General features: G+C 43.3%; 1 protein-coding gene and 1 long non-coding RNA gene across 4 annotated transcripts in view; one reads left to right on the top strand and one right to left on the bottom strand.

Moving 5' to 3' along the window:
- The window catches only part of LOC308458119 (kelch domain-containing protein 3-like), an 80,336-nt gene extending 60,815 nt beyond the window's left edge, over positions 1-19,521 (top strand). For 2 of the 3 annotated variants that reach the window (XM_080972832.1, XM_080972833.1), the window contains exons 16-19: positions 2,911-3,011; positions 8,377-8,461; positions 11,624-11,728; positions 19,232-19,521. In XM_080972832.1, the coding sequence (XP_080828958.1) occupies positions 2,911-3,011; positions 8,377-8,461; positions 11,624-11,728; positions 19,232-19,336 (396 nt within the window). In that variant the 3' untranslated portion in view covers positions 19,337-19,521. The remainder of the gene's footprint in view (positions 1-2,910; positions 3,012-8,376; positions 8,462-11,623; positions 11,729-19,231) is intronic. The other variant, XM_080972834.1, reaches the window with a different exon arrangement.
- The window catches only part of LOC308458463, a 229,277-nt gene that overhangs the window by 6,084 nt on the left and 197,576 nt on the right, over positions 1-25,617 (bottom strand). The window lies entirely within an intron of this gene.

Raw genomic sequence — 25,617 nt, 5'->3', positions numbered from 1 at the left:
AGAAAGAAAGAAAGAAAGAAAGAAAGAAGCAATGTTTTTCCTAGGGAGTAGTAAGGAAAGACTACTATTTCATACCCTCCAACACTTCTCCAATTAAAACAGGGACGTCCAATTCCACAATGATAATTTTACTATTTATACCCCACACATCTGACTGGGCTGCCCCAGCCACTCTGGGCGGCTTCCAACATATATAAAAACATAATAAAACATTGAACATTTTTTTTAAGAAAACCAAGCACTGCCTTATACAGGGCTGTCTTCAGATGGCTCAGGGGTCAGATAACTCCATACCTGCCAACGTTTATCTGATGAAAATAGAGATGTCCGCGGGTGGCGCTGTGGGTTAAACCACAGAGCCTAGTGCTTGCCGATCAGAAGGTCGGCGGTTCGAATCTCCATGACGGGGTGAACTCCCGTTGCTCGGTCCCTGCTCCTGCCAACCTAGCAGTTCGAAAGCACGTCAAAGTGCAAGTAGATAAATAGGTACCACTCCGGTGGGAAGGTAAACGGCGTTTCCGTGCGCTGCTCTGGTTTGCCAGAAGCGGCTTAGTCATGCTGGCCACATGACCCGGAAGCTGAACACCGGCTCCCTTGGCCAATAAAGAAAGATGAGCGCCATGACTGGACCTAATGGTCAGGGGTCCCTTTACCTTTAAGGAAAAGTAAGACATTCCAGGTTCAAATCAGAAACCGGGATGGCTTCTGTAAATCTGGGACTGTCCCTGGTGGGTCTGCTATTTCCCCTACTGAGACAGGTAATATTTCACAGGCTTGTCCTGACCCCCTTGGCAACCTGTGCTATTGGGCACCAAGAGATATCCTGCCTCAAGAAGTAATTTTGGGCTCCCATGAAAAATGATTATATTTTTACCCCACCTGATTTGGATTTGTGCCTCCGAACCAAAATAGCCCAGGCTGTCTCTGACCCACAGAGCCCCATCATGGTAATTTGTTGGCGATGTGGCTGATTCCTGGCATTGGGCAGCAACAGCAAGGAGAGACATAGCTTTCTTTCCCACAACACACCCGCAGCCCAGCTTCCCGCCCTTTGGATTAAATGCTAAATTTGGAAGTGTGGAAACTGCCCCTTGAAAAAGAAGCAAAGGTGGCAGTTTTATTAAGGGAGGAAAAACCCTCTAGAACCCCAGTACTAATCAAGATGTTAGAAAAACACAGCAAGTTTTCAAGTTCTCTAGAACTTCACCAGGCAAGATGTCACACTGGGTAGTGTGCAAGGGGGAAACAAGACATTTTTCAAAAGCTAGGTTAGTGCTGTAGCCAAGAGATCGACTTGTAGACTTAATTCGATTTTCAAAATTGAAAAATTGAATTATCTTTTGCTCCTGTGAGCTCTCCACGTTAACATGGGGTGCATAATACAGGTGAAAGCCCATATCTAACTCAGGGTGGATCTACACACAGGAAGAAAATTCTATAAATAAGTCAGAATTTAAATCATTATGACAAAAGGGGGGGAAATGCTATGTAAAATGGCAAAAAAAAAAAATTCTTTACTCTTCAGCACCATCTGGTGTTGCATGTTTATAACACATTCAGAGTGCTGTTTTTTGACTAGCTGAGTCCGAAATGTTATATTATTGTAAACTGTCCTGCAGTCAGTTTTGATTAAGGGTGGTGTTTGCAAATTTTAAACAAATGGATCCAAGGGCATAGTTGATTTCTTGCACACATATTGGGGTGCTGAGATATTCCTTGAGATGCTTTGCCGCTGCTAAATTCTGCAGGCTGCTGTTGTGTAAGTACTGATTCCCATGCACAGGTGCAACTGGAGCAGTTTTGCCTACATCCCTGCCCCAGAGGACCAAACAGCAGGCTTAAAATTTAACAAATATAAATAAATGAACCCTTTTTCTATTGCAGCTGTGTTTGCCATTCTTGTTGTGTAAGGGAGCCCTTAGAAACCCTTCAGGTCTCCTTTTTGTACTTCTTCCAGCACTGCAAGAGAAAGTCTTTGCCTCTCTACGATCTACATACCGTATTTTTCGCTCTATAACACGCACCCAACCATAACACACACGTAGTTTTTAGAGGAGGAAAATCCGTAGGCATGCCACCCGTAGGCATTCCCTCCATAACACGCACAGACATTTCCCCTTACTTTTTAGGAGGAAAAAAGTGAGTGTTTTGGTGCAAAAAATACGGTATATTGTCTCCTGCAGATGTGATTTGAAAAGCATTACTCAGATGCCATTTCAAATAAACTATTTGCTGGAGGGACCCATTTAAATGATCCTTGAATCATTTGCTTATATACATTTCCCGGCTTGCCCCATTATCACCATTGCTTAGCAGATTAATTACTCTGTACTTAATTTGCTTAGCAATTAAACCACCAATTAAATATTTGTCTACATAACATACTCCTTGGCAAATGAATTAATTAGTAGTGAACGTTGAGAAATGACTTGTTAAGCAGGAGGGCATTGTGTTTAAAAGAATAGGTTTGGTTACATTGTGCTACGACTTATTAAGAATAGCTTTATTAATTAAATAAATGCCGAGGATTTGCACTAATCCCTTTAGGTGCTGGAACATAAGATAGGATAATCAAATGCAAAATCAGAGGGAGATCTCCTAATACGTTGTTGCAGAGGGGGTTCGACAGTAGGGTGAATGAGAGAACAAGATTATGGACCACTTTAATTCTGGATCAATATTGTAACAACAATATTCATCTCTCCCTTTTCACTGCCACCAAGGAGGAAATAAGTGTGCCGAAAAGGGGACTGCGCTATGAGGGGGAGAAATGTGACTCTTAACACTGAAAGCCTGCTGTCTCTCATAGTAGAGAAGTTAATTTTTAGAAAAGAGGCGGCGGGGTGTGTGTGTGTTAATCCTTATTTATAGTAGCTCATATTAACTAATACTTAATGGCTTTCCACTCAGACACCTCAGCTGCAGGATTTACATTCAGTGCGTAACCAAGCAATGGACATGATTACAAAGGCTTTTACTTTGCTGGACTCCGAGTTTCAGAAGCTCAGCACGTAGGTATTGTTTGGCATCAATGGAAATGTTGTTTCTTCTTCTTCTGGATCCTTCATTCTCTTTCTTATTGGTTTTTGTCTTTAACAATGATCATCACAAATCCCCAGACTTCCGTCCACCCCTCAGTGGTTTCCCTCGTTATTCTTTTCCAACTGCATCGTCTATGATTCTCCATATTTACTTAATACTCCAATCTCACCATAGTTCTCCTTACATTGCAAGTGTTTTTTTAAAAAATATATAATCCTACCATTGTTTTTAATTGTTTATAGTGTTCTTTTAAGTAACATATAAATTTTCCCCATTCTTTATTAAATTGATCATCTTCTTGATTTCTGATCTTCCCAGTTATTTTCGCCATTTCGGCAGAGTCCATCATTTTTACCAGCCATTCTTCTCTTGTGGGTACTTTGTCTTCCTTCCATCTTTGGGCAAATAACATCCATGCAGCTGTCGTAGCATACATAAACAGTCTTTTCAGCTCCTTTTCTGTATTTCTGGACCTAGAATTCCTAGTAAAATAGCTTCTGGTTTTTTCACAAAAGTAATTTTAAACATTTTTTTAACGCATTATAAATCATTTCCCAATATGCTTTTGTCATCTTGCATGTCCACCACATGTGGTAGAATGTGCCTTCTTTCTCTTTACACTTAATGGAAATGTTGTTGCATCTAATGCACGGTTTCCCAAACTTGGGTCTTCAGCTGTTTTTGGACTACAGTTCCCATCATCCTGGCCACTGGTCCTGCTAGCTTGGGACGATAGGAGTTGTAGTCCAAAAACAACTGGAGACCCAGGTTTGGTCTCCAGTGAAGGACAACAGTCGATGTCTTTAGATGATTGAAATCAGCATATGTTGGACAATAAGTTATAGAAAGTTTATTGCTGTGAAAATGCCGGATGATGGTTCTCATTACTTTAAGGCGTGGGAAAACCTCACTGCAAATTTAATTTGGATTTCCCCAATGTGGTAAGGTGGGGGAGGGGAGAATCCAATATAAAATCACATGTTACCCAACCTTGTGGGGTGTCATTTTGCGGGGTACAATCTATCACCACACTACACCCTGTATACATTGGTGAGCTCCTCGTTGGTGGGACCGGGCGCGACACACATGTATTCCGCTGCCCCAGTTTTTAATCCACTGTTTCGTGGAAGTTTGGTATATCAGAACGCTTGTATCTTAAATATTTTACAAAGTGATTGGCCTTGGCATAGGTCAACAAAAACCTGAGGACATGCCCACAGTGGATCTCAGGTTTCCAGATCTCAGGGAGAGTGGGGAAGTACTAATTGAGGAGAGGGGACAAGACAGAGTGTGAATAGATTCCATCAATACATCCCACTAGTGTGGACAGGAAACACTGACAAGAGTTCAGCTGAGAACTCAGGTGTTATAAGAAGAAAAAACCTGCTCCTTTCCCCTTATGGGGGTTCCAAGAGCCCGTATAGAGTCCTTAAGTGGGTTCCCTATCGGTAGGAGAAAATAACAGAGGCCAACCAGAGAATATTGAGAAGCAAAGTAGCTAGTAAGCCTGATCTTTATTAACTGTTGCAACAGGGTCCTCGCTCACCACATGCAGGAGGGAGGAGGAACCCAGAACAATGGCGCGCAAGGCCTTATATAGACATTTGAAACTGCTCACCCTGTAGCCCAAGACCAACCCCCGAAACATCATACATACATCACAGAGAGAGGTGGTCTCCAGCAGAAATACATCACAGGAAGTGGTCTCCAGCAGAAATCCTGTTTGCCAGGATACTTGATAATGGTCACTGAGTGCTTTACCTGGGCAGCCTGGCCACTCTTTTGTGATGGTAAATAGTTTTAGTTCCTGAATCCAGGTCACAGGCTCACCCTATTCATACACAAATACGCCCTTAAGACAGGTAAGCAAAAGACAATGTAGAGGCTTTCACCATTTGCTTCCTCCTTGCAGAGAAATATTTGAGGTCAATTTGGGAGAGTCAAAATCGTTCAGGATTGCTCTCTTGTACTATTTCAGACATGTGGTTTATATACTTATGTATGTGTTTGCTTTGTACATCATTTTATATTTGGGACCTTAGAATTTTTGCAACACAGGTTTTGTCCAAAACTGAGTTCACCTCAGGTTTGGACAAAAGTGCACATAATAAAATTTGCACTCTAGTATGTACACAGCTTGATGCTGGTGGCACTGTGGGTTAAACCACAGAGCCTAGGGCTTGCCGATCAGAAGGTCGGCGGTTCGAATCCCTGCAACTGGGTGAGCTCCCGTTGCTCAGTCCCTGCTCCTGCCAACCTAGCAGTTCGAAAGCACATCAAAGTGCAAGTAGATAAATAGGTAAACGGCGGGAAGGTAAACGGCGTTTCTGTGCGCTGCTCTGGTTCGCCAGAAGAGGCTTAGTCATGCTGGCCACATGACCCGGAAGCTGTACACCAGCTCCGTCGGCCAATAAAGCGAGATGAGCGCCGCAACCCCAGAGTCGGCCACGACTGGACCTAATGGTCAGGGGTCCCTTTACCTTTATGTACGCAGCTTGAGAGGCCTATCCTGGAAGGAGTACACATTCTGCTTTCCTCTGCATCTAGCGTGCTCCCACTGCTGGCTTGTGAAGCTGTATACTCAGACTTTAGCCACAATCCACATGTGTTCCTGTGGTTTCTTGAAAAATACTGCATTTTGATCTGTCCCCTGAAAAACCTCCAGATTAGATCCAATTTGAAAATTTAAATGGGGGTTGGGTTGTGCATTTGTTTGTTTGTTAAAATAAAAAATAAAATAAACGGGGGGGGGGAGAGAAAATGTAAGCACATGAAGACATCCATGCCCCCTTTGTGCCTCCCCGTGTGGGCAAACCGTGGTTAACTTGGAAACGCATCAGGCTTTGCTGAAGTGTACAATGACATACAAATGGGATTTGATACACAGCAGGGGTGCTGGTGGAAATAACTCCCTGGTTTCTAGCCCAAAGTCTCCTCTTAGCAAATAGACAGACTTGCCAAAGGAAATGCAGAAAGCACAGAGCCACTTTCCAGCTCTCCGAAACACCAAGCCGGCATGCCACCCGGGAAGGCGCAGTTGGAGGAGGGATAAAAATATCCATGGAGGAAAACCAACGCAAGCTGAAAAGTTGTATGAAGAAATCCAGGAGAGAAAAAGTCAGCCCCCAGCCAAACTAAGTTCCACTTCTTTATAAGCTTCCCTAATATAAAACCCATCTCATTTCAACTCATAGGCTACATTCTGGTTACACCCCTGAATAACTTTACTCCTCATTAAAAATTAAAGTAAAGGTAAAGGGACCCCTGACCATTAGGTCCAGTCGTGACTGACTCTGGGGTTGCGGCGCTCATCTCGCTTTACTTGCCAAGGGAGCCAGCATACAGCTTCCGGATCATGTGGCCAGCATGACTAAGCGGCTTCTGGCAAACCAGAGCAGCGCACAGAAACGCCGTTTACCTTCCCGCTGGAACGGTATCTATTTATCTACTTGCACTTGACGTGCTTTCGAACTGCTAGGTTGGCAGGAGCAGGGACTGAGCAACGGGAGCTCACCCCATCACAGGGATTCGAACCGCCGACCTTCTGATTGGCAAGTCCTAGGCTCTGTGGTTTAACCCACAGCGCCACCCGCGTCCCCACATTAAAAATTAGTCCTCTCTTAATTAAGGACTTATACCAAGATTCTAGGTCTTCTTCGTTCCCCTTCCTTTAATTCTGTTCCTGAATCCTGCCAAAAATACATAATACTTCCCACCCAAGCCAGAAAAAAAGAAAATTGCAAGCATTTGTCTCTCTCTGAAAGAGAGACACACTTTTCTCAAACTAATTGCCCAGACCAAAAGCTTCTGTCTCTAAATGGGGGATGGGAGGAGTTGTCTGAGAGAAACACAATATTTCTTTTTAGCAAACAGGTGGTGCCAACCTCACTAAAATAATTCACAGATGAATGAAACTCAGCTTTCTACTCCCCCGTGCCCTGAAATTAAATCTTCTGGACCTATATTAGCGTAACATTTAACTATGATTTACTTAAAAGTGATCTATGGATTTCTACCTTTGAGTTTAACATAAAAGCACACATTTGAGTAATTACCAGTCAACAGGCAAAATGATTGCTCACCTGCCTTGACCTTGACGTGTCCAGTTCATATTTTTAGATCCCTGCCCTTTCATCCTATCTTCTGTAGCACATGCCCTGTGAAACGCCCTCCCACCAGATGTCAAAGAAAACAACAACTACCAGACTTTTAGAAGACATCTGAAGGCAGCCCTGTTTAGGGAAGCTTTTAATGTTTGATGCATTACGGTATTTTAATATTTTGTTGGAAACCAGATGGGTGGCGTATAAATAATATATTATTATTATTATTATTATTATTATTATTATTATTATTGTGCTTTTCCATGAACTACTGCTTGCCAGTTTAACCAAACAGAAGCATAGGTAATTCTTAATCCTGAGCAGGAAACTTGTAAAATGGATATAATAATAATAATAATAATAATAATAATAATAATAATAATTTATTATTTGTACCCCGCCCATCTGGCTGGGTTTCCCCAGCCACTCTGGGCGCTTCCAACAAAGATGAAAAATACACTAAAATGTCACATATTAAAAACTTCCCTGAGCAGGGCTGCCTTCAGATGTCTTCTGAATGTCAGGTAGTTGTTTATCGCTTTGACATCTGACGGGAGGGCGTTCCACAGGGCGGGCGCCACTACCGAGAAGGCCCTCTGCCTGGTTCCCTGTAACTTGGCCTCTCGCAGTGAGGGAATCGCCAGAAGGCCCTCAGTGCTGGACCTCAGTGTCCGGGCAGAACGATGGGGGTGGAGACGCTCCTTCAGATATACTGGACCAAGGCCGTTTAGGGCTTTAAAGGTCAGCACCAACACTTTGAATTGTGCTCGGAAACGTACTGAGAGCCAATGTAAGTCTTTCAAGACCGGTGTTATATGGTCTCGGCGGCCGCTCCCAGTCACCAGTCTAGCTGCCGCCAAGGTTCTCAAAAATATTTAAAGCATTAAGATATTTCATCCCTAATTAAACAAAAAGTTCTATGTTGTCCTGGCACAGGCCTGAATCAGTCACAGAGATTCTCTCTTTTTCCCCTTGTTTTTAATTAAAATGGGGGGGGGGGGACCAGGATTCACTTGTCTAGGGTTTCTTCAAGCTCAATCAACCATCAAGACTCATCTTCAAAGGAAGATGTAGAGACTACCACTGTTTTTATCTCAACATCTGTATGGTAGGAAGAATGATCCCTGTCTTCAAGGAGGATCTTTCCTGCTCCTCCAGTCTTCATGATCATTGTGGCTTCTTGAATCCAAACATTTAAACCTTTTATTTTCTCCTGTGATCGTCTTTTCAGTGCAAAAGCTGAACTGGTCCAGGAAACACTGACTTTTCAACGTGAAAAAGAGCAGTTCAACACACATTTTAAAAATCAACAGAAGGTAAGTTTCTGCTCCTCCATGAAATTCTGGGCCTAACATTCCTACATCTTCTTAGGTAGCTTTCACATGTGACAATTGTTTGGTACACTGATGAGTAAATGGTCAAAACAGGTTGAAGCAAGAGGAAATCCAGTGATGACCATAGTAAACTTTTAGGATGGCTGGTATTGCTTAATGGGGTACATTTGACATGGAGAACATGGTTAGCAACCATCAACACATGACCTGCTCTGGAGAGATGTTTGAGGGTTGAGTCCCGCTAATTGTGATTTGTGGGAGCGGGTGGCGCTGTGGTCTAAACCACGGAGTCTCTTGGGCTTGCCGATTGGAAGGTCGGCAGTTTGAATCTGTGCAACGGAGTGCGCTCCCATTGCTCTGTCCCAGCTCCTGCTGACCTAGCAGGTTCGAAAGCACACCAGTGCAAGTAGATAAATAGTTACCACTGTAGTGGGAAGGAAAACATCGTTTCCAGGTACTCTGGCACTCATCATGGTGTCCCGTTGCGCCACAAACGGTTTAGTCATGCTGGCCACGACTCAGAAAGCTGTCTGTGGACAATCGCCAGCTCCCTCAGCCTGAAAGTGAGATGAGCGCCACAACCCCATAGTCACCTTTGACTGGACTTAACCATCCAGGGATCCCTTACCTTTTACCTTAATTGTGATTTAATGGTTTGATGCAGTGACGCTTCTGTTTGGTAGATCGTTTTGAAATATTGTCCGCTTGCTTGGTTTTTTTTGTTGTTACCTACGGAAAAATAATATTTAAAATGGTTGGAAGAATTCTAGGCCAAGAATGGGTGAACTTTTGGTTTGTGGGAACTTTTTAAACTTACCAAGATCCACCAATCGGAGGCTGGTGCAAAAAGATTTCCATCGAGAATTAAAGAATTCTGAGCCCATAAATATATCCGAGTATCAGAACTAAATGGACCTCACAGCCCCCCTGCACAAAAACCCACTCACGGTTATCCCAAACTCCCTTCATTTCAGGCATATAATTTAGGGTTTAGTGGGGTGTGTGGGATTTTCTTGCTGCTATGGTTAAACATTTGGGAGTAAGGTCTCCTTTCTGATCTACTGCAAATCACACAAGAGTTCTAAGAATCTATCTTCCCACCACCTGTGAGCATTTTAAATTGGATCTCTGGAGCTATTCTGAATGTCTCATTGATCTCCATCACTGAGATCTGGTTGTGGCCATTAGAACATTAGAACAACTTTCCCTCCCCAGCAGGGGCAGCCCTTTTCTTAACATAGCGCAAGAGTTGAATCCGATGGGTGGAGACCCCATTGGCAAGGCCCAGTGTTAATCTGTCACAGAGCAGTCCAACCTGTGGGTCATCTGTGGGCTACAAGCTAGGCATTCAAGAGAAAGCATCAAACATGAAGCATGAATATATATTTTTGTGCCTTTTTTATGGTATTGATATTTTGTTGAAAAGTTTTCAGTTACAGTGGTACCTCGGGTTACATACGCTTCAGGTTACAGACTCCGCTAACCCAGAAATAGTACCTCAGGTTAAGAACCTTGCTTCAGGATGAGAATAGAAATCACTCGGCGGTGACGCGGCAGCAGTGGGAGGCCCCATTAGCTAAAGTGGTACCTCAGGTTAAGAACAGTTTCAGGTTAAGAACGGACCTCCGGAATGAATTAAGTATTTAACCCCAAGGTACCACTGTATAAAGAAATACAGTCAAACCTTGGTTGTCAAACGTAATCCATTCCGAAAGACAGTTTGGCTTCCGAAACATTTGACAACCGAGGCACAGCTTCCGATGGGTTGCAAGAGCTTCTTGCACTCATACGGAAGCCATGTTGGACATTCGGGTTCCGAAAACCGGAGCATTTACTTCTGGGTTTTCGGCATTCTGGAGCCGAAACGTTCAAAAACGGAGCCATTTGAGAACTGATGTTTGACTGCAAAGTGATACAAAGAAAAAAGAGGAAGAGAAAAATAAAAAGGCACAAAAATGTGTAGAGAGAGAAAAAACCAATATATGAATATATATAAAAAACCCTACTCTTTGTAGGATTTGATATTATTATCCCAATACGTATATAAAAATTAACAGCCTACTACATTTTGTATAAACTCATTCCAAATACATTCCATATTTATCCAAGCAAAATCTGTGTCTGTGAGCAGTCCGTTCATAAGTGGCGAGTGTTATCATATTGCCGATCCATTAATTAAAGGGGATCATATCTTTATTCTTCCATTTCGTCAATGTGAGTCTCTTGGCTACCACTGACACGCGGAGAATCCATCTTTGTTGTCCCTTTGTTATCTTCCAATGTCATGCATTGTTAATGAAAGCGCACATATCTGTTTGTGTATTAAGTTTGTTTCAAAATTAAATCTATTAAATCTATTGTGTATGTAATTATATGTATTAATTGTGCATCTAAAATGATATTAAATAGTACTGAATATATTGCAAACACTTTAAATTATTCCTTCCAGTAGCACCTTAGAAGAAGTGTGCATGCACACGAAAGCTCATACCAATAACAAACTTACTGTATTTTTTGCTCTATAAGACTCACTTTTTCCCTCCTAAAAAGTAAGGGGAAATGTGTGTGCGTCTTATGGAGCGAATGCAGGCTGCGCAGCTATCACAGAAGCCAGAACAGCAAGAGGGATTGCTGCTTTCGCTGCACAGCGATTCCTCTTGCTGTTCTGGCTTCTGAGATTCAGAATATTTTTTTTCTTGTTTTCCTCCTCCAAAAACTAGGTGCGTCTTGTGGTCTGGTGCGTCTTATAGAGCGAAAAATACGGTGGTTGGTCTCTAAGGTGCTACTGGAAGGAATTTTTTTATTTTGTTTCGGCTGTGGCAGACCAACACGGCTACCTACCTGTAACTTTAAATTATGACATGGGAATTTAATTCAGTGTGTGGGTTCTGTGTCAAAGTTCTCTTGCGGCCCACTTCATACTGAAAGTTGGACCACCCTGATTTATCATATACTTTTTGGTCCTGTTCTGCTACTTCTGCTTTCACTCCTGGCTGTGCAATGAAAATAGCTTGTGGAGCTGAGCCAGCTCTTCCACTCCTTTCACTGTTCTGTTGGATCTCGTCCTATAACTTTAAATGTGTGACTGAAAAACACTTAAAACCTTTACGAGCGTGGATTTTATTTTATTTGCAAAAAAACCAGGAGCTCCAAGAGATGCTGGAGAAGCACAAAGCTCAGAATGAGGCGTGGCTCCAAGCCAGAGCCGAAGAGAATGACAAAGAAAGAAAAGAGCTCTGCAAACTGAGGGTAAATATTACAAGTTAGGGCTTCTCCTAATGCCCTGTCCCTAAGGCTTGCTTTCCATGCTATTCGCGGAACATTTACTTAGAACTGCACACTGCTGTTGCGCGTCGAGGTCCCCAAGACACCCCCCAAAGAAAAACACAATTGACAATTTTTGTTTAAGGTTTTTGGCATAATTTTGGCCGCAACTTTATTCAAATTACAGCAATGTGAGTGGTTGCTTAGGCATTGGTAGCACTAACTGACCCCACACGGGGACAGCTCTGACATTCGCACCCCCCGCGAAGTCAGCAAGGGTTAGTCACCTGGGGAGAGAGACGGGACTGGGAATCATGCCTCACCTCTCCCCAGAATGCTCCCAGGGGCTTGCGTGGCCCTAGCCCCTTGCCAGGGGGTTTCGGACAAAAGCATGGGGAGCCCCTGGGTTCCTTTAACAGAAAACCCCTGAAGCAGCAGCAGCATTTTGGAGGGGCAGGCACAGCCAAATCCATACCCCTCCACCAACCAATTCCAAGACCAATGCCTAACCGCAACCTTACAAGTTGTGATGATTTGCTACGCAGTAGGCAAAAAACCAAGTGGCACACACTAATCAGCCAAATGGACAAAATTCCTACCGGGCCCCTGCCCCAAAGCAGACGACCCCATGACAGGCATAGCAAGGTCAAGCAAACAGCCTAAAATTAGGGAAGCACACAGCGAAAAGAGGAAGTTCGTCGCTGTGTGCATTGTATTTAACAAATAGGGCTGTCAATCAATAAATGGCAACATATAAATCTCCCCAGTAACAGCCCGCCCTTGCTTAAAGGATGGCCAAACTCTTTTGCCCAGCAGCAGTGAGGTGTCTTGTCATCCCCAACCGCAACCCGTGCTCTCCGTGAGGGAGAACACGCTTTGCAAGAACTGTACTTCCAGCATTGAGGGGGTCGATCTTTAGTTCTGCCAGCCATAAAACTTGTTAGTTAATCTGTTTCATACCTTATATTTAAGGCAGTCTTGTAGCACTTTAACAAGCATGGCTTCCCTCAAATAACACTGGGAAACAAAATTTTTGTTGCATTGACACATTGGGAGTTCCTCAGAGTGCAGGATATGTCTAATTGCTGAAGGGATACTGGGATAGGCGACAGAATGTCGGTTTTTCTTGCCGCTACCCTTCGTATTGACCAGACAAAAATAGCATAACAAAAGGCATCAGGCTTGTTTACACATTTTTGTCAACTTGAAGAAGCCATGGTCCGATCTGAAAAATACAAATATGTAGGTTACAAAACTATAAAAATAAAGAAAAAGTAAGTTTGCAAAACAATAATTACCATGTGTTTAGGGTAGATCAATGTGTCAGTGTCCACTTATCCCCAGTGTAAATATGACATATCGGCAAAAATCGGAAATTGAAAGATAACTATAGCATGTACACGAAAAGCGATTTCAGATTTGAAATCGGCATTGAAAGAACATATAAGAACAGTTGAAAAATTTCATGCAACGGAAAATGGAAAAAAAAAATGTTCCCCAGTGTAATCTTGGGAACTGTAGTTTGTCAAGGGTGATGGGAGTTGTCATGAGAAACCTTATCCACCCACAGAGCTAAGATTCCCAGTGTGGTTTAACAGTCAATCCCTTTTCACAGGGAACTGCGGGAATGGCAACTCAGGGAGGAGAATAGGGTTCACCTAGCAACTCTCAGCATCCTTTAACGAACTAGGATTCTTTAGAAGAAGCCACAACTGGTACAGTGGTACCTTGGTTCTCAAATTTAATCTGTTCTGGAAGTCCATTCCAAAACCAAAGCGTTCCTAAACCAAGGCATGCTTTCCCATTGAAAGTAATGCAAAACGGATTAATCCGTTCCAGACTTTTAAAAACAAGCCCTAAAGCAGCAATTTAACATGAATTTTACTATCTAACGAGACCATTGATCCATAAAATGAAAGCAATAATCAATGTAATGTACTATAAAAATAAATAAGACAGTATTGTAGATGATAAAAATTAAAATTATTATTTTTTCTTACCTGCACTGTTTGGATGGAACTAAAACTATGGAACTCACTCTCATCAGAGATGGTGATGGCCGCCAAACTAGTTGGCTTTAAAAGACGATGGGACAAATTCAGGGAGGACAGGACTATTGAAAGCTACTAGGTATTATGGCTCCACAGCTGGGGGAAATAATTTCATTTCATTTTCATTTCACTTTTAATTTACATACTGCCTTTCTATATTGCTATACACAGGTCGGTTTACAAGCTGAAGAAACAACAAAGATTGCACACCTCATAATCTGATCCAATACAAAAATGTCACAATAAAAACATAATTTTAAAATAAAGAACTTAATCCATTAGAATATGAGTACATAATAAAATTAAATACCAGCAAATAATAATGAAACAGAAATTCACTCTTAACAATTACATTAAATAATTTCTAAACAATAATCAATAAAAATAACAGCAAGTCGCAATAACACAATACAAACTGAGAAGCAAAGACACACAACTTATAACATTATTATTTTTAAATATCCCTGAACTGCTCTTCTTTCTTCCCAGTTGCTTCTGCTGTTCCTAAACACCTGCTCACTAGTTTCCCATGGGCTTTTGGTTGCCCACTGTGAGAACAGGATTCTGGACTCGATGGGCCATTGGCCTGATTCAACTGGCTTTTCTGATGTTCTTATGCTGTCTGGGTGTTTTCTCATGGTAGTAAATTTCCAGTGTTGGCCACACTGCAATTTGGGGAGAGCAAGAATAATTTTACGATGCAAGTTTCCCCTTATATGGAGTTAGCTCACTTGCCGTGTGCCTGGTGAAAGGACCAAAAGCTATGTTTTTCACAAAGACTGTATTCCAAGATTAAAAGATCAGCAGCAAGCTCTCTTTAACTGCAAAAGTAGAAATAGTACAGTTTAACGGATGGGCCTTGTTTCCCTTTGCCTTTACACAAGGAAGTGACCCAAACAGAAATGCAGAGATGACTCACATATTGCTTGTTCTGACTCACAGCATTAAATTGTTTTCGGAGAGTGTAATTTGCTATAGCCTGCAGTTCCTTGGTGTGTGAGTGTGTGCACAGACTTTTCTACTGTCAATGTTTCAGGGATACCATGTTGGTGGGGCCATAAACATAGTTTGTTCCCGTTCAGACCTATATTCATCACTGATTATAAAGAATTCCTGTGCTGAGGGTTCGGTTTTTAAAACAAAACCATAGCTCTTGCTCTGTCTACTGTTTATATTATTTAAACAAAACAGTAAATGAAACAAGTGATTTATTTATTTTTTGATTTGTGCATGTAAAATATCATACCCTCCAACATTTCTCCAATGAAAATAGGGACGTCCCATTCCACAATGATAATTTTACTATTTATATCCCGCATATCTTACTGGGTTGCCCCAGCCACTGTGGGCAGCTTCCAACATATATAAAAACATAATAAATCATTGGACATTTAAAAAAAAATCCCTATACTGGATTGCCTTCAGACACCATATCCTCCCAACATTTTTCCAATGAAAATAGGGACATCCTAAGGAAAAGTGGAGGGACGCGGGTGGCGCTGTGGGTAAAACCTCAGCGCCTAGGACTTGTCGATCGTATGGTCGGTGGTTCAAATCCCCGCGGTGGGGTGCGCTCCCGTCGTTCGGTCCCAGCGCCTGCCAACCTAGCAGTTCGAAAGCACCTCCGGGTGCAAGTAGATAAATAGGGACCGCTTACCAGTGGGAAGGTAAACGGCGTTCCGTGTGCTGCGCTGGCTCGCCAGATGCAGCTTGTCACGCTGGCCACGTGACCCGGAAGTGTCTGCAGACAGCGCTGGCTCCCAGTCTATAGAGTGAGATGAGCGCACAACGCTAGAGTCTGGCAAGACTGGCCTGTACGGGCAGCGGTACCTTTACCTTTAAGGAAAAGTGGGACATTCCGGGATCAAATCAGAAACTGGGATGGCTTCTCTAAATCAGGGATGTCCCTGGAAAATAGGGACACTTGGAGGTTCTGAAATATGCTTTTCAGATCATTTTTGCGGTTCAGTTCAAACCAAGCACATAATTCTGCTCTTCAGAAAGATATGGGCCTGTTACCAAAGCAGCTTTACTTTTTATGTCATTTTAAATCTTTCTTAAAATCCATATGTATCTTGAAATGTTTAAGAGAACTCTTTGCTCACTTATTTGGAAATAAATTATCCTGAAGTCATTCAGATCGGGGTGCGCAGCTACCAATCTAAGTCGGAATCATTCCTTTTTCTTTGTTGAGAGCACAACCAAGTACGGTATGTTCCAGGCATCTTGAGAAACGGTAAAAACAACAGAACTGTGCTATAATTCTCCCTCCAGGACTGTGGTAACTATGGCATAAATAACCAAAATTAGATCAATTTCAGCACTTTTTTTGCAACACTGAGCCATAGCCTAACAACAGTCCTCTCCACAGTCCTTTTTTATCTTTTCCAAGTACAGTTGGAGTTTTTGAGAAAGTACCATGGGAACCAGTCCCAAAATGACCGCTGTGAGGACATGACATAGAAGAAAATGGCTGCGAAAAGAGCAGAAGAAGAGATGGGGCCACAAAATGGTGTGGGCATGCATCCAATCAGTGGGGGAAAGGCTGTAGGAACCGTGGGATGGGAAGCTAGCTGACTTGGCTCCAGCTGGAGCGTCTCCCTTCTCAGTCTTGCTGTTGCGGAGATCCATCAGTCATCCTCCTCCGACAAGCATCCATGACTCATGCTGCTGTGCATGCAAGAGCACACATTACTCAGCAGAGTAAACACACAACAGACCAGGCTCGAGGCATGGATACTATACTAAACTACACATTTATTATACATAAATCAGGACAAAGAAATACATGGCCTCTCTCCTTGTTGTTCTTCTCAGAGAGAGAGAAAAACAAAAGCAATACAGAGCGGATGTTCCGCTCACGGGACTCCAGCAATCTGTGCTGGAATGTAAACAGACATGTAACATGTTATAATCCCACACACCTGCAGCCAGGGTGGAATGGAATTCCCAACAAAGGCACCCACATCAGCCAGTGCTGCACTTGCTCTCAGAGAGAATCTCTTCAGACTGATGCTTTGCAGAGGACAATTTTTCCACGTGTCTGCCTTTTTGACATTTCCATGTAGAGCCCTCAAACGAAACTATAGCCTCAAGGTTGGAAGAACTTAAGAAGCCATGCTTCTTAAGTTCTTCGCCTCCCAAGAAGGATCCTCTCCACCCTTTAACGTTTCTGGGCACAATTCAAAGTGTTGGTGCTGACCTTTAAAGCCCTAAACGGCCCTGGTCCAGTAGACCTGAAGGAGCATCTCCACCCCCATTGTCCAGCCCAGTCACTGATGTCCAGCACTGAGGGCCTTCTGGTGGTTCCCTCACTGCGAGAAGTGAGGTTACAGGGAACAAGGCACCTTCTTGGTAGTGGCGCCCGCCCTGTGGAACATCCTCCCACCAGATGTCAAGGAAATAAACAACTATCCGACTTTTAGAAGAAATCTGAAAGCAGGCGTGTTTAGGGAAGCTTTTAACGTATGATGAATTATTGTATTTTAATATTTTGCTGGAAGCTGCCCAGTGTGGCTAGGGAAACCCAGCCAGATGGATGGGGTATAAATAATAAATTATTATAATATTATTATTATTATTATTATTATTATTAACACGTGCGGTACACCGACACTGCAAGCAAGGTGCACTTCTGCAAGATCGTCTGGATTCAGGGTGCCTCTCTGCCCATCACATGTCTTTGTGATGTTGAATTGAATCGCGGTTGGTGCCTCTGATGGCAGACTCACAGCTCTGTCTATGCATCTATTCAGAGGCTCCGTTGAATTCAGCTGGGCATATTCTTGTGGGTATCGTATTGCAGCTTAAAACAACTGCTCCATTGAAAGCCCACTTGAACCTGAGCTGAAAACGTTAGTTTAGGTAAAGCATAAGCCAGTTGGCTTATCTAAGGTCTCTATGAGTTTGGGTTTTTTATAATAATTTTTATTAGTTTTCAGTTACAAAAATCCAATAATAGCCTCATTATAACAATGCCAAATAATAATACAATTACTAATACCAATACTTCAGATGCCAAATTATACAATTTATTTGGCCTCCTGCGTGCTAGAATTGATAGTTTGATGATTTACTTTATTTCTGCATTCCAAAATCTTATTAATTTCAACTACACTCCCTTATACAACAACTGCAATACTAACAACTTCTATTCATATTGACACATTAAATGATTTATAAATCTACAGGTGAAGCATTCAAACTATATTCTTGTTCTTCCTGTGCGTGGCAATTATTCTGTCCGCGATGTTTCTTCCTGTCGTTGTAAAATATTATGTCAACCGTTTCCTGGTTGTTGCTGTTCTCCATCATGCTTGGGCGGAGCTAATATCCCAATGTTGTTTCAGAAGTTCTCCATTGCTCCATCCCGTGCCCCATTGTTTTGCAACCTTAGCAGCAGCTGCAAAAATCATACTGTCCGACTCCCAATAAATATCCTGTTTTCACCATTTTTCTCTCAGCCTGGGAAGGAGAGTGATCTGTTGAGCTTCAAATACAGTTGTACCTTGGTACTCAGAAGTTTTGGCTACCGAACTCCACAACACCAGAAATGAGTGTTCCGGTTTGCGAACATTCTTTGGAACGTCCGACAAGGCTTCCATAGCTTCTGATTGGCTGCAGGAGCTTGCTGCAGCCAACCAGTAGCTGCGCTTTGGTTTCCGAACATTTTGGAAGTCGAACGGACTTCCAACCGATTCCGTTCAACTTCCAAGGTACAACTAGCAACTCAGTAATGAATAAACTCTCTATGAGTTGGACCATTGAGAAACCAACAGAGCCTCATTTGGTCCACTCTGGAGTTGGATTTTGCCGTCAAGTGTTTTAATTCTTTTTGGATTCCTTCAACTCCACTTAATCCTCCAAAGCATGAATTGGGAATCTGTGATTCCCCAGATGTCATGGGACTACAAGTCCTAGCATCCCTGAACATTGGCCCACTCCCCCCTCTGGCGTGTACTGCAATGTACCAATGCAACTTGAAGCACAAGAGGACGGTGGGATGACCTCGCTGTGTTATAAGCAGCTAATGTCTTCATGGCCTGAGACAGAGGGTTGTATCCAACTGCGCTGTTCTGCTTGTACAGCAGGCTTCCTGTTGCCCAACATAACTTCTCCCTTCTCTTCCCTGCTGCCAACCATGCACCTCTCAAAATCTGCGCCCAGAGACCTTGTGGAGGAGATTTGGATGATGGGGAGGGGAGAGTAACAGGAAGTCTTGCTGCATAAGCAAGTGTTACACAGTGTTAACTACAACCCAGAGACTTATCTTTTTAAAAAAACAACAACAACCTGTTATATGTTTTTTGCAAGAAACATGGATAGGTTGTAAAACACATGCTCAAATTACAGCATTGCAGGGCAGGTCTAAAGGAAGATGTTCATTCCTGTGGCTCAAAAAAATAATCTAAAACCCGGTTTTCTTGTTTTGTCGCAGGAAGAGATTCTCAATGACCAGGAAAGATTGAGAGACGAACAGCAAAGCGTTTATCAGCGCAATCAGCAGCTCCTTTCTATAATGCAGCAGTTCAAAGGAATGTGAACTGTTTGCTGAATAAAGCCTGGTCACATGCTCTAGATCATAGCAGCTACACAGCACCACTTGAACAACTGAGCTCTTATGTAACAAAGATCCCGTTACCATACAAACTGAAGTTTGATCTCGATAACTTTCCATCCGGCCCCAGGATGATGGTTCAATTAAATCCCCACCCACTTTGGGAAATATTCTGAGTTTTTGATTCAGTATTTTATATGTATATATATATCTCAGGTGCTTGTATGTGCTGACATGGCATTTTAAAATGGACAAAAGGAATATAATGCTATATTCATAACTTAGGAAATTTGTTCTTGTTAAGAAAGATTAATGGATTTGCAAAGCTAGGAAACAGGGAGAGAGATTATGATCAGAAAGCCGCTTTGATTCCCTCTCCCTTTCTCAGACTTTGGAATGGGATACACTAGGAGACGATGAATTCTGCTGCAATCCTTACCTGGTAGAAGTTACTATCTGAAATGACAGTGCTGAGGACTACAGAGAACATATGACTTTAGGAGGAAAGGACTGATGGAGGAAGGGCGAAATGTAAATTCATTTTTTCCTCCTTGTCAAAAATCTGGACATGTTGGATCTGTGCACATTAACTCTTAACTTTTCGTGAGTGTCATAGCTACAGTGTTCTGTGAGTTTCCAGTAAGAGGTAGGGGTGTGTGTGTGTGTGTGTGTGTGTGTGTGAATGCATCTTGATTTGGGAGGATTGGTAGAACAATCATGCTGGAATCAAAGATAGGTCACTACTGTGCCAGTGGAAGAGTCTGAAAAACATACTGTACCATTGATGTGATTATTTGAAAATCACTTTCCTGCAGGTAGTTTGAGGATCAGAAAGCACCTTGTGCCATACAGTGAGAGAAAGAAAATGAGAGTTTTTATCTGAATAAAGTTTGTGTTCATAATATTTGTTTATTTAGTGCCTTGAACATCACATTAATCATCAACTTAAGCATGGCAACACAGAAATAAGTCCAGTAAAACTTTCCCTGGGAAGTTAAGCAGTCTTAATAGGCAAAGAATTATGGTGCTGGAGGAGACTCTTGAGAGTCCCATGGACTGCAAGAAGATCAAACCTATCCATTCTTAAGGAAATCAGTCCTGAGTGCTCACTGGAAGGACAGATCCTGAAGCTGAGGCTCTAATACTTTGAGAAGAGAAGAGAAGACTCCCTGGAAAAGACCCTGATGTTGGGAAAGATTGAGGGCACAAAGAGAAGGGGACGATGGAGGACGAGATGGTTGGACAGTGTTCTTGAAGCTACCAACATGAGTTTGACCAACCTGCGGGAGGCAGTGGAAGACAGGAGTGCCTGGCGTGCTCTGGTCCATGGGGCCACGAAGAGTCGGACAACAACAAGCATTACAACTGGAGTCCGCAGTGCCTTGCATGTAGCTACTGTATGGTTTTCAGCCTTTCTGAGTCCACAGCTCTCTTGACCAACTGCATTCTTTCTGCGGCACCCCTGCAGGGCTCAGGAGTCCAGTTATCTGTGTATCTGAAGAAGTGTGCATGCACACGAAAGCTTATACCAAGAACTAACTTAGTTGGTCTTTAAGGTGCTACAGGAAAGAATTTTTTACTTCGACTATGGCAGACCAACACGGCTACCCATCTGTAACTGAGTCCAGTTATGTCACCCCTTGCCTGCAGAGCTGGAAGCCTCACACCCTTTTTCAAACACCCTCCCTTGTGGAGTGTTCCTCTTCTCTTCTCCCCTCTCCTTGGGAGTCCTCTGCGCAGCCGCTGCTGCTGCCCCTGCCCCAAAGAGGAGGTGCCTCCTCACACTGTCCCACAGGGGTCTGGGAAGCACCCCCTGGCCAACCCCAGAGGCACCATACGCCTGGGGAGCTTGTAGCCAGGGCTGTTGCAACAAACTTCAAGAGGCAGAGACGTGAGAGGTCATCAGAGGAGGGAGGGGAAGGAAAGAGAGACAGAGGCCAGGCTTGTCCACGGCACCCCTGACCATCATTCAAGGCACCCCAGGGTGCCACAGCACACTGGTTGGAAACCACTGCCTTACGGACTTGTCTTCCTGCCTGCAAAGCCTCTGAGGACACCACTGCTCCACCATTCCTTGTCCCCTTTCCCATAAGGTGGCAAGGATAGTTATATCCACCCACCCTTCAAAAGTATAGGGAACATCCTCTTTAAGCTCTGTGTGCTCTTCAAGGCTCAGATCAGTACCAAGCTGCCAGTCAGAACCCTGGAAAGCATTGGAGGCTGAAAGAGAAAGGGGGAAGAACAATGCTCTTTCTCACCTGCTTTTTCATTTCTGTGTTCTTCTCTAGGCTCATATCAGCAGCTGAACAGAAAGCAGGGTGGCCACTGCCGTAGAAGGGTGGAAATTGTAGGAAGGAGGAAAATTGAGTGACCAGGGGGAAGTAGGGAGAGAAAGCAAAGTGTTGCAGGAATCGGGAGAGAATGGAGCCCCAGCATGCATACAAGCTAGAGCCACTAAAGGGGATTCTCTTGAAATGACATTTTTTGTGGGTTTGCATTCCCCATGGCCATCAAATCACACATCACACCTGTCTCCATTAACTGAACCATAAATCCATGGCTACTGTAGTTTCCATCACTGCCATAGTACAAAAAATATGGCTCCAAGCCACAGATCCTTATGGATTCACATAATTTTTAGAATTAGAATTTAGATCTCAAAACTATAATCAGAAGTTACCTCTTTATCTACAGATATGTCCTGTGATTTGATGGTGATGTCATTCATCCAACTCCCAAATACTGAGGTGGAACAGACTTATTCAGCCCAGAGCCAAGGTCTTCCATGGGGAGCTCCCTTCCCCAAAGTGATTCAAAGTGAATAGACACCTGAGCCAAAGTGATGGGGGCAGATCTCACACAGCCCTAGTTTTGGCTAGGCAGTCTACCAATGTAAGCTTTAATTTGATTGTGTTTTGGCAGGGCTGCATGCATAGTAACACAAACTCAAGAGGACCCATTCCAGTTCGGATCCAGCTCTCACCCAGACACCATGGGAAAACAAAGAGCCCGTGTATGTGTGTGCGCACACATGTGCACGAGAAGGGACATGGGTGGCGCTGTGGTCTAAACTACTGAGCCCCTTGGGCTTGCCAGTTGGAAGGTCAGCAGTTTGAATCCCCTTGACAAGTTGAGCTCCCGTTGCTCTGTCCCAGCTCCTGCCAACCTAGCAGTTCAGAAGCACGCCAGGTGGTTTGAGCCCCAGATTTGGCAAAAGATTCCTTCATTGTAAGGGATTGGGCTAGATGACCCTCATGGTCCCTCCCAAACTGGATTCCCTGATTTTCTAATACCATGAAACCAATATCCCCCCCTCCGATGGGTTCCATCTATTCATGAATATCTACCTTGCACACATCACATTCCTGCACATGCAAACACCATTCTGCCTCAACCACATTTGGAACCTCCCATTTACTCACACAAACATATACCAGCCGACATCCAAAAACATGACATCCATTCACGTTCATGCCCTGGCTTTAGTCCCCAAATATTTAGTGGCTTCTGTTGACTGTCTTCCAAAGGTGAACCTTCATCAACCGACATCCACAAACATCACTCTGCTTTAGCCTTGTAGCCTCCACCAACTTCTGAACCCAATAGCCACTGGCTTCCATTCACCAACATCTTCCAGCTTCTCTCAGGTCCATCCTGAGACGTCTGCCAGCTTCCAACCACAGATACCAGCAGCCTTCAAGCAAGCAAACCTGCTTTATTATCGCTCCATAGCATCTCACTGCCAGAGGATTGCCTCCTTCCATTCACCAGTGTGCGTCCTGCAAGTGGCAGAAACCTGGGCAGTGCTGAATGTCACATCCATTGCCAGATGTGTCCTGCTGGAAATAGAAAAGGGCTTTCCCCTTGGCCTACCTTTCTATCCACTCAGTTGCCAAGTGCTTTTGTGACATCACAAGAAACCCACAGCCAATGGCAACAGCTGGGGAGGCATCATCTTCATTGCTTTGAGCCTCACAATGGCAGGTGGACCTATCAGTGATTATGTGCTTGTTTATTCAGGAAGTGGGTGGCGCTGTGGTCTAAACCACTGAGCCTCTTGGGCTTGCCAATCAAAAGGTTGGTGGTTCAAATCCCCACAACGAGGTGAGCTCCTGCTGCTCTGTCCCAGCTCCTGCCAACCTAGCAGTGTGAAAGCACACCAGTGCAAGTAGATAAATAGGTACCACTGCAACAGCAAGGTAAATGGCGTTTCTGTGCGCTCTGGTTTCTGTCACAGTGTTCCATTGCACCAGAAGCTGGTTAGTCCTGCTGGCCACATGACCTGGAAAGCTGTCTGCAGACAAACGCTGGCTTTCTCGCCCTGAAAGCAAAATGAGCACCGCAACCTCATAGTCGCCTTTGACTGGACTTAACCATCCAGGGGTCCTTTACCTTTTTTACCTTTTGCACAGGGAGGGAGTGGCCCAAAGGAGGAGAGAAAGGAACAACCAGAGAGGGTGGCGTATAAGGCACACTCTGAACTTTGAAATGTGTCTTTGCATTAAATTAAATTACTCCCTGCCATACCACAACCGAACTTCATTCTGGACAGCTTGTGGACTCCTTTCCCATGTGCAAATGGTCATGGATTATTTTTCCTACAGAGCCCACACTGATCTTGACATCTGCAGTTAGTTGGTGAACAGTTAAGCAGCGATCCTCCAAAATAGGATCCTACACTTGCCGGATGGTGTCTTCAGCAATGGCGGACTGTGGTCACCCAGGTATTGGAGCCATTCCACCGAAGTCCAACCACACTTGAACTGATGATGCCAGTGCTTGACTGCGTCATATGATGGGGCATCCTCCCCATAAATCCCTTTCATCTCATCGAACATCTCCCGTGGTGTGCACCCTTTCAAGTACAGGAACCTGATGACCGCTCTTCATTCAACTGGTTCCATTATCAGACGTTACTCTACATTAGCACCAGTAGCAAAGAACCTGTTAGGAGTTCAGCCCCACAAATTACCACGTTACCTGTGGAGAGATGTATTATTATACATGTGCAATTTCATCCTACTACAATAACCGGAAGTGTGTCAGGGGAAATCTTTAATGAGCAACCCTCGTACATGGGCCTTTGACTCAACTCAAGTTCTTATGTCACTCTATAGGTAGATGGCTTTAAAGTTATGTTCTGGGTGGTAGAGTAGACCATCCAGACTGAAACGCTTTATGGCCAGGCCTAGAGAGGCTTTGCACAGTAGGACATTTGTTATCTAGAATTTATTGAGAACCATTTGCTTTGAAGATATGTTGCTAACTTTGTAGAGCTACTCTAGATGGTTTTGAGGGTTGTTGCGCGTACACACACACACACACACACACACAATCACATCATAATTGATAGTGGAAAAAAAGGAAAAGCTTAGCTTTCTTAGTGGATGTTGCCTTTGTCCTTGGAAGCATTTTAAATAATAGAGAGTTGTTCTACAGGACATTTGACTTCAAGCGGATCATTCTTCAGGAATAGAAGATCGATGACATTCTCCCATCCCCCAACATCAACAAGAAGACGTTTCCAAGAATTTAGTATGTCATCTCATCGGTATTCTATGGTGAGCCCTTAAAGCTATATATCTTAAAGCACTTTCCTCGGATCTGTAAGAATGCTAAAGTTCCAACTAGCATGAAAAATGGTTGCTATAGCATTTAGCCCCCTCCCTCCTCCACAATCGAAGAGGCTTCTATTCAGCTTCAGTTAGCATCACGCTGTTCAAATCAAAGTCTGCCAACTACATAGATAGTTATTGATACATTTTTGGTTTCTTGCAGGTGCAACTACACTCTAGCAAGGCTGCTATTTGGTCTAAAACTGAGCCTTCTCTCCCATGTTTATAAACACACATGTTTCAGTACGAAACTGAAGTCATCATGTACTCTAGTGGTTTTCCAGCCTTCCAGTTCTTTTTCTGTGCTTGAAACAGCAACCAATGGATTAGGAGCTGTCCCACTTCCCTTATTCAGTAGATTGGTTGGGCACAACTTCTTTGACCTCCATTGTTGAAAAACGTACAACATACATTTCTTTTTTTTTTTTTTATAATGATATTTATTAAAGTTTCACAAAAATACATAAAAATACAAAACAAAGAAAAAAGTATAAAGTTTTAAGATACAACAAAAAAGTAGAAAATAAGAAAAAGCGTACAAAATAAAACAGTTAAAAACACAATAATATTCCATAACCTATCTTCCTTACTCTTATTTCCCCGGACCTCCTCATACCTCCCTTCTTTGTATTCCAATTCAATTTGTTGGTT

The sequence above is a fragment of the Podarcis pityusensis genome (assembly GCF_964106645.2).
Source record: "Podarcis pityusensis genome assembly, chromosome: 11".
Lineage (NCBI taxonomy): Eukaryota > Metazoa > Chordata > Lepidosauria > Squamata > Lacertidae > Podarcis > Podarcis pityusensis.
Note: the sequence above shows the minus strand (reverse complement) of the source record. Positions and strands in the feature narration are given on the sequence as shown.